The following is a 9,697-nucleotide window of genomic DNA, read 5'->3' as shown; positions in this document are numbered from 1 at the left end:
CTCTGTAGGTACATACCTGCCTATGAGGGTGTCTGATTTTGGCTTGAGGACGGGGTGGGTTTCAGGAAAGCAGATGAGCCCTGTAAGACCTACGCTTTCCTCCCCCCAGCACTCAGCATCGCCACACCATTTGACTCCATCTACTTTGGCCTGTGTGGCTTCAACAGCACTCTGGCCTGCATCGCCATCGGTGGCATGTTCTACGTCATCACCTGGCAGACCCACCTGCTCGCCATTGCCTGTGGTAAGTACCCCTCATAGAGTCCCCTCCCGACCACAGAGAAGACCTGTGTAGTTCCCTGCAAAGAAACCCACTCGTGACAGTCCTGCTACTTGCTATTCCCCCCAAAGATAACAGGCAATTGTTTCCTTTTGAAAGCGTTTGGTTCATACTGCCCTTTACATCTCCAGCTACATTAGTTGCGCACGCACGTGCTGCTTGGCCACCTGGAGATAGGTATCTTTCGATGATATTGTTTCCTTGTTGCTCAGAGGCTGTCTCCTGGGACTGCTGCTCTCCTGGCTGGTCATGGGCTGGGAGAGCAACTCTCCAGAGTTAGCCCTTACAGGTAGACTTGAGCACACACAGCATGCACAGTGACCAGCGCTAACTATCAGGTATTGAGCGTACACCCTGTAGGTGAGCCCTCTTGCATATTTGTTCAGCATCGCAGAAAGTTGGGGTGACTGTTGTAACCTGGCAGATTTATATATTCTCAACCTTGAACATCGTTTGTTTTTCTGGTCTACGAATGGAAACAAAGTAAAACTCTTTCTGACCAAAATATTTGCAACAAAGTTTTGATTTCAGTAGAGACATAGATGCTAAAATGATACCAATTAAGGTTTTTTTTTTAAAAGAGTTAGTTTCCAATAAAAAGTTCCAGAATATTTTTTTCTAATATGGAGAAGCTTTCTGACTCATGTATTCACACATTCATTTCTTTAAGATAGTTTGAAGAGACACTTCTTTCATTTATGACCACTGCTGCAGAGATGAAGAAATGTATTCTAAATGAGATATGACAGGGGAAACTGAAGTTTTTCTTTCTATCTTCTTAAGAGTCGTTTTCTGCTACACCAAAAGTATGAATATAGGGTTGGCATAGTATAACTACTTAATAAATTGTAATTGTCATGCCAACCAAATAAAGGCAGCCATTCACAAAGTATTCACATCCAGGACAAAGTCAATACTTTATTTCATACTCTCCCCAAAGACTGTTATTATTCTGCTTAGCAGGGGACATGACAACAAGCAGGGCTAGGACAGGGTGATAGAAATGAGGCAGCTTGAACGTGCCCAAGGCCAGGTCATACAGGTGAGGACCAACAAGTCTCAGGTGTTTCCTCACCATGCCCAGTGCCAATCTTGCCAATGAGATTAAGTAGCTCTATGTCATATATGACCCAGTAGTCCTCAGCCAGGGACATTTAGCAGTGCCTGATGACATTTTTATTTGCCACACCTGGGGGAAGGAGGGAGTGCTCTTGGTATCTTATCTATAACCACGTTGGATATCCCATAGTGCACGGCAGAGACCAGACCCACAGCAGAGCGTCACTGGTACCAGAGCAGCAAACATGGTGCACGGTTTCTCATTTACTCTCCCACTCCCACCCTCAGTGTGTGAATGCTCTCCCCGGGCCCATTTCACAGATGGAAAACTAAAACTAACAGGAACAGAGCAGATTTCCCAGCCAGGCTTATAAAGGTGTGCTCTCTACGTGGTGTCCAATCTTTCCCATAGTCCCTTCTCCCTCTTGAGGTGAAAGGCTCGGAGAAGAAAAGCCCTTTCCACAATTATACACCCGTGGTGGGTTAGATTGGCAAGGTGAAAGATTCATTCCACCACAGTCCATTACACACACACACACACACACACACACACACACACACACAGGATGGATGATCCCCCACCCCACAATCCTGACAGGCTTTCAATCCTGAAAGAATCCTGACTCTCTGATTCTTTCTTTTACATATTCATCATCCTCCCTGTTCTGCTACCCTATGACCACACATGAGCACACACGAGACTGTCATGTCAGATCAAGGTTAACTAAGAGTAAATAAGAGTAGAGGCAAGGGAACATAAGAGTGAATCTACCCTGGGGGTGATGTAGCAATCAGGTAGCACTGGGCTCAGGAACAGCCACTCTCTGAAGTCTCTGCTCTTCACAGGCCAAGCCTGGAGCTGCCCTGTGGATCTCACATCTCCTCTATGTTCTGGGATGTCTGTGGTACTTGGGTTGTCCCTTCTACTCTCACCTGTCTAACCTCAACATCCTAAGAAGCTGCAGTCCACAGTAATTAGAGCTCCCCCCGCCCCAAGAACCCGATGGTCAGGACTCTGCCACAGTCGGACACACAGTCCTAGGAAGTCACTTCAAATCTCAGTGTCTGGCACAAACTGTGCTCCCTCTGTGCAACCATTGTCACAATGTCAGATGGATGACTGGTTTGAGAGCAGAACCTGATATCTAGGAAGAGCCTGGAAGGTTTACTTACTCCTGGTTCTCTGTTGTCAAAGACAGGGTGTCAGAGACTCCAAGTCCTCTGGGAGAAGTAGGTGGCCAGGTGGGAGGGACACAGGAAGTTGTTCCCTACTTCAAACTCTGCGTCATACAAACTGTTCTTCAACCTCTTCTGCTCTGCCACCTCAAATCTCTATCTCTGAAGCACTAGGCTTCAACTCCCAGCCATGTAGAGCAGCTCTGTTATTACTTACTCTGTCTGAAGCTGGTGTGTGTGTGTGTGTGTGTGTGTGTGTGTGTGTGTGTGTGTGTGTATGTTTGTGTGAGTATGTATGTGTATGTGTGTGAGAATGTATGTGTATATACATGTGTGCATGTGTGTGAGTGTGTGTGTGTACATGTATATGTGTATGTGTGTATGTGTGTGTGAGTGTATATGTGTATATGTGTGTGAGAATGTATGTGTGCATACATGTGCACATGTGTGTGTGAGTATAAGTGTGTGTATGTATGTGTGTGTGTGTGTGTGTGTGTGTGTAAATCCACTGCTTACCTACAAGCAATACTGAAAATTATGGCTGGTGTTGTGTGTACATACTACCTCTAATAAAGGTTAGCTTTCCTTAATATCTTAGGGGCAATTGGGACAGTCTCTTGTAAGAACACAAAGCCCAATTATGTTGGCCCATTTTATTGCTTTCCATTTTCTCCTAGTTGCTTAGTTCTTCTCAGGAGTCAACTTTCTCCTCGTGGCCTTTTCTCTACAGCCTAAAAGACGACGCAGTGGGCAGGTTTGGTCCCTGAAACACACAGGACGCCGTTCTCCCGGGAAACCCGCCTTATGCTAATAGCTCCTGATGGAATAACATGACAGGGAATTCTGAGACTCACTTGCCTTTGCTTTATTGTAAAATTTTCATTTATGGCTTATGCCATTAAATGTTCCTTTACTGGAAAGCATGGCGTTGATGAGTCCCAAGAGAGCTGTCACAGTTAAATTCTGCCCCCCCCTCACTTTTTAACAAAGTTCATCTGCAATCTTAGCTGTGCTGGCATTTTCGTGGAATTTAACACTTTTAAAGCTTCAAGGCCCTGGGAATGAAACTCAGTTGTGATGAGAGACACCACGGGAGACAACAGTAGTGCAGAGGGGAGATGGAGAGTAAGCTGGGCTGCTGTTGAATCTTTACCGAGCTGTTTCTGGCTATCTCTTTTTCTAGCCCTGTTCGCAGCCTATCTGGGTGCCGCCCTGGCCAACATGCTGTCTGTGGTAAGTCACGTGGGCTACAAACCACATGTCTCCCTCCACCTCCTAAATGCTGCATCAAGCCCCTCTGCCTTCTGGCTCACGTCCTTTGGCTCGAGTCCTGCTAGCCACCTTAATTCTGCCAGGAAGGGAGTGGGTCTCAAAAGCTTATACATCAACTTTGGGTGGATCAAATCCATCATCGGTGGCCAAGGGGTCACTTTGGAGAGTAAATCTTTCAAACATAGCTCCATTATAACCTACCGTCCTATAGAACCAATTTTAAAATCTTTATTATTGAAATTGTGCACATACATAAATTATCTGTTTGCCTGGCTTGTGGATGGTGTCTGTCTTGATCCCATTGCAACTAGCAGGGTTCACGGAGAGGGTCGATGGCAATGGCTTCCAGGGACAGAGAGCTGTGAAGGAGTCATCCAAAGAGAATCCTAAGTGAGGGATTATGGACACACATAGTCCCAGAACCTCTTCTTTGCTTTGAGCCCAGTTTAGGGTAGTGTGCACAGAAGGAACCCAGCACAGTGTTCAGGGATCACCTATCAAAGCCATCCGTCCTGCCACACCTAAGATAAGAGAGTACAAGCTAAACTTCACATGGACAAGGGTTATTCACCTTGGGGGTCACATTCTGCATACCCCAAGAAGCCAAGTTAGCCACCCATTCTTGAGAAGTGAATTTAACACAGTCAAATTAACAGTTAAAAAGTAGGAATAGAGATGTGTTCAATGAAAAGATCCAGTGACCCTCTATCAAACCCATCTTCTGGGGGTCCTGAAGTAAGAGGGTCAGTAGTATACATATCTAAGCAGGTAAGGTGTGGTCCTCCCAAATACTGGCCCATCGTTGGCGAGGCTGTAGCCTCATCCCATAAGGCGGTCTAACAAGTTGTAAATCTCTCTCCTGGAGACAAAACGCCACCCCCATGCCCAGCCTGCCATCTTTTCTATCATGAGATTCTTGGTGAATTTTCTGTTTCTCGGGGTCCATTCTTTCACTATTCCAATGTATTAGGAGACACAAGTGTCTCTTTGAATATATTCAGTTCTACCAGGCTGGTTACGCAAGCAGAACACATCATAGATTCAACATCTGGAGGCAGTATAGATAGTTCATGAAACACCTGTGTAGATTCACCCTTCACCTCTAGTGAGAGGGTGGGGCTTAGCATAGGAAGCCATATTAGCCTTCCCTGATACCATCCCATCTCTTCCAGTGGATTGAATCCCTCAGATGTTTCCTATCATGTTCTGTGTGCCTTCACTACAACTTGACACACAGCATTACAACAACAACGGCACTTACCAGTCCTCTTTCAGCTTAGCCCGTGTGCTATACCAGACCAGGGCCCCTCCAGATTTGTCTCTTCATCTTAGAGTTTTACAACAAGGGGAGAAAAGAGAAGAAGAGATAATAAGAGGATGAAGCTCTGAAGGAGTGAGCACCCACACCAGGGGATGCTAGAATTGGGTGAGGGACCCTCAGAAACATTGTGTGGAGACAAGAGGGTAGATTGTGACCTCTCGGGGCCCATCTACCCTAAGCTTTCACCATCAGTTCTGGCACCAACAATTCTCCTGATCCATCATTCAATAAACATACAGTGTGCTGTCTGCCTCAGATAAGGTCCTCGAAGAGATGGAGGAAGCTTCGGTTCCCAGATCTAGCAGGGCAGTGCTGAATGCCTCTCCTCTCAGCACTGGGAGGTGAAGGGCTGTGCTATTCCACGTAGCCATCGTTCCAAACAAAAGAAAGCTGACTTGTTACGCTGATGATTGTCAAGGACACTAAAATAAGTTTTTTTTTAATGGCCATCAACTTACCCAGAAGAAATTTCCAACTTCATTGAGGAGCATAACATAAAAGCATTGAAGTACATTTATAAAACCATTCAGTGACTCCTCAGAAAAGCCCTATGAGCCATTATTCTTTGCCTTTCTAAGCAGCGTATGAGCATGCACGTCCTGGCCCCCAACAACGCTGCTATCTGCTTGATAATAATGACAGTGCCCGGAGGACCATTTACTGGGTACTTGGCATGCGCTAAGCAACAGCTCTCTGGGTAGGTAGCAGCACACTGTTGAGGGAAAATGTCTCAGGAAGATGAAAAAACTATAATAAGGTAATCAGAGATGAGATCTGTCTACAGTGGGGCTTCAGTGGATGCTTCCCAAAACACTTTATTGCATCTGATTAGAGCTTTGGGAAGACTTGCTGAGTGGAATCCGTCACTCATAGATATCCCTTACAAGCCTCGATTCTGGTACTAAGCTGGTGGTTCCAAGTCTTGCTAACAGTGTGCTGGTTGGACTGTCACATGACAAGGAGTGTTACCCCCATGGCACCACCTGAGGCTTCTATTGATTGTGGTAAAATGTTGGAGGGCAGAAGGATCGCGTGATCTGCCTCATAATTGAATCTGTATGCTCTTGGCAAACCATTCACTCAGCTATCCCGGAAGAAGGATGGGGAGGCGTATTAAATGTTGCAGAGTGCCTCAGGGAATGCAAAGCAGGTCCGCAAAGCGTGAGTGTGGCAGTGGGAGAACCCTTAAGAAGGCGGGTAGCTGACCTTCCCCTCCCTCCTCAAGGACAAGCCTGCACGCCTCCGCTTCTCTCCACCTCGGCTCATTGCCTGTGTCACTGTAAAGGATTTCCCCTCCACAGTTTCTAAGTGCCATCCACCACTACTTGGTCCTCTAGTCCTTTCAGATCTGGAGCCCTCTAGATACAGTCTCTGTGACACTCAGTTTACTTTATCCAAAGAGGCATTCTACTGCCTCATGCCAGGAGCCTGTTTGAATCAGGTGCCTCTCTTTAGTCCAATCAACAGTCACATTCCAAAAAAAAAAAAAAAAAATCGCTGCCAAATGCATTCCTTCAAAGGAGGCTGATCGAAGAAGGCATGGAATGCTCAAAGTTCCTGGAACTGGAAGTATACATTGCCCAGGTTCCCCAAGACAAAATAAGTGTTGTACATGAACATACGTGAACAACTATGAAGGGTCCAATAGCTATACTTTGGAAGGTGTGTGCTCATCTGTCACAAGATAAACTAAAAGACCTGATTTCATGTATGTTGTCTATCAGTTACATATTTCCCCTCACCAGTCAGCTCTCCCTGTAACGGAGGCTATAGGTTAACAAATAAGGGCAAGTGTTTAAACACTCACCACTGATGTAACTCAAATGTGTCTTATCTCCTTCTCCCTCCAGTTTGGATTACCACCCTGCACCTGGCCCTTCTGCCTCTCAGCGCTCACCTTCCTCCTCCTGACAACCAACAACCCTGCTATCTACAAACTCCCCCTCAGCAAAGTCACCTACCCGGAGGCCAACCGCATCTACTTCCTGTCCCAGGAGAAAAACAGAAGGGCTTCTACGATAACGAAGTACCAGGCCTACGACGTCTCCTAAGCTGCCCTTCCTAAGGCACTCAGCAAAGCCACACTAGTTTAGACTAGATACCCACTGATGGCTCCTTAGGAACTCTCTTTGGGGGTCGGGGGCAGAACTTGCTAGTCACCCCTTTCGGTTATTCAGTGGCACAGAGCATGGTGCCAGGAAATACTCGTTGGCCTGCAAGGCAAGAGGGCCTGGTCCCTACGCTGCTCCGCCACTAATGACTTCCAACTGTCTTCAGGCCAGTCCTCCACCTAACCCGCCCACCTCCCCTCAGCCTGGGTTTTTTTGTTGCCAAAGATTTCTTTACGACGAGGAGGGGCTACCTCAGAAACGTTCTTTTTCATGTCCTGTAAACTAATCAACTCACCATGATCAGCAAGTGATTATCCTGACTTGAGATACTTATGGGATGGTTCTCAGAGGAGAGAGGAAAATGTTAGCGTCCCGTTGAAGGTTATCCTTAGACATGGGGGATGCTCTCCAGACTTGGGGCTAGACACCTGAATTCATTGAAAATGCCAATGTACCTTCTTTGAACCATAGAAATACTTCCAGAAGCATCATATGGTAAGAACTGATCTTTTCCAACATCCAATCACAGTGTAAACGAACGTCTTTGCTTGTGTACTATTCAAAATCAATACTGTCATTAAACTTGAAATTTGCAAGTTGGTATCTGGATATTATTAAAACAGGGCTTTCCTACACACTCATACAGCATGTGCTGGGGAGGGTCTCCCACCCAAGCGTGTGCCTGGAAAGAGAAAATCGGGGGTAAGAGTGATCAGAGAAGAAGTTGATTTTCTTGTGGAGAGTTGCGCAGACGTGGCCATACACGTTGCTTCCTGTGGTGCTCACACAAATTAAATTCCTGTTACCTTTCTGCAGACAGTCTCTCAGACTTGTGCACCAAGATCACTAGCCCAGCCCTTCGTAAATGGCCAGTCAGTTGTTACTTAGTCACTCTGGGTGTGTCTTCCACTGTGCTCCTGAGGTGCAGTCATCCTTCATAGAAAGACACTTGGCCCAGCATTCCAGCCCTTCCCCAGAAGAGCAGGAACCTCTTCTAACAACAGTGAGACCTCAACATACACTTCCAGTTCAGCCTGATGAGGTGCTGACGTAACCAGGGACTCAGAGCTGGGGAGACGGCTCAGTGGGTAAAGTGCTTGCTACACAAACCTGAGGACCTGAGCTCAGGTTCCCAGGCACACAGAAAGAGCTAGGCATGATGGCGTGCATCTGCAATCCTGACTGTGGGATGAGGCAGGCAGACTCCTGAAGCTGACAGTCCAACTAGTCTTGCCAAATGGGTGAGCTCCTGATTCCATGAGGAATGATAAAGATAGAGAGCCAACTTTGATTTCTGGCCTCCACATGTACCCCTGACACACACACACACAGAAACACACACGCGCGCGCGAAAATATACATGCATATATGGCTGAGGGGTAGGCAAAAGCAAGAAAACAGATTATAAATGCATGTTTAAGGAAGAAAAGTAGAACTATGTTTTACTGAAATCCATTTTTTTTTAAAAAAAAAAAAAGCTAGTTTGTACATTGACATTTTTTATTTCTCTGTATGCCAGAGATCCCTGCCATTTTTTACCACCAGCCCAAGAGCACTGAGACATGTATTTCTCCTCCAGATCCCATCCACCCACTTCTCCAAGCAGAAAAGCCCTCCGTGTAGGAAAAGGAAATGACTCACACTCCAGAGCCGCCTCTGAGTTTGTGATCACACCTTGAGGCCAAGAAGGTCTCAGGCTGGGTTTTAATGACCATGGAAATTATGGTTCTCTGAGGATCAAGCATTCAGGAATTTCACCCAAAGGCTGTTTATGCTCAAAGCTACTCAGCTGCCCCTCAACCACGATGTGATGACATCTAGCCGCTAAAGAATGGGTCCTTGTGTATTCCCACCAACGTTTTATAATCTGATTTTACTAAGAGTAGGAACCCTCCCCTGCCTGGGCCATTTTGATTACTGACCACTAATCAAACCCTTCAGCAGTTCTGCGTACTTCACTCGCATCACCTGTAAAGCAAGCCGAGTCGGCCCAGCATTCCAGGCAAGGTGGAAACAGATGGGGCGAAAATGCCTGTGAAAATATATGATGTCCACGAGACCCCAACGTGCACTGTTCAAGTCTAGCAGCTCAGTTAAGGATGAGAAGTAGAGAGCTGGAGCCTGCTTCACCGAGTCCTGAGAGCTGGAGCCTGCTTCACCAAGTCCTGAGAGTAGCTTTGCAGGTGAGCGGTCCTTCCGCAAGCCATCCAGTGACATCACCCTGATCCCTGGAAGGCAGCCCTAGTGAAAGTTTTATACCATGGAAAATGTCAAACTCTACAAATCTAATTTATGTATATTAGATTATATACATAATTTTCTAGGCACACGGACAAACAAAACAGCATATTAAACCACGGGATGTATGGAGCAGAATAAGGTATAAAATAAAAACTATCCACGCTTTCATTCATTCACGAGGAAGTCCTTGCATGAACAATGAAGCTGATTTACCCAAGACTGAGACATGTGATTAAT

General features: G+C 46.2%; 1 protein-coding gene and 1 long non-coding RNA gene across 2 annotated transcripts in view; one reads left to right on the top strand and one right to left on the bottom strand.

Annotated features, from left to right (window-relative positions):
* Positions 1-7,159, top strand: part of Slc14a2 (solute carrier family 14 member 2) — a 435,832-nt gene extending 428,673 nt beyond the window's left edge. The window contains exons 19-21 of the mRNA XM_031366111.1: positions 110-244; positions 3,699-3,748; positions 6,959-7,159. Coding sequence (XP_031221971.1) covers positions 110-244; positions 3,699-3,748; positions 6,959-7,159 — 386 coding nt within the window. The remainder of the gene's footprint in view (positions 1-109; positions 245-3,698; positions 3,749-6,958) is intronic.
* Positions 7,160-8,712: 1,553 nt separating this feature from the next.
* Positions 8,713-9,697, bottom strand: part of LOC116087389 — a 3,676-nt gene continuing 2,691 nt past the window's right edge. Inside the window, exon 2 of the long non-coding RNA XR_004117415.1 lies at positions 8,713-9,460. This is a non-coding gene — a long non-coding RNA (uncharacterized LOC116087389). The remainder of the gene's footprint in view (positions 9,461-9,697) is intronic.

The sequence above is a fragment of the Mastomys coucha genome, unplaced genomic scaffold (genome assembly GCF_008632895.1).
Source record: "Mastomys coucha isolate ucsf_1 unplaced genomic scaffold, UCSF_Mcou_1 pScaffold13, whole genome shotgun sequence".
In the NCBI taxonomy this organism is placed as follows: Eukaryota; Metazoa; Chordata; class Mammalia; order Rodentia; family Muridae; genus Mastomys; species Mastomys coucha.
The sequence above is the reverse complement of the archived record's forward strand: the minus strand, read 5'-3'. Positions and strand labels throughout refer to the sequence as shown.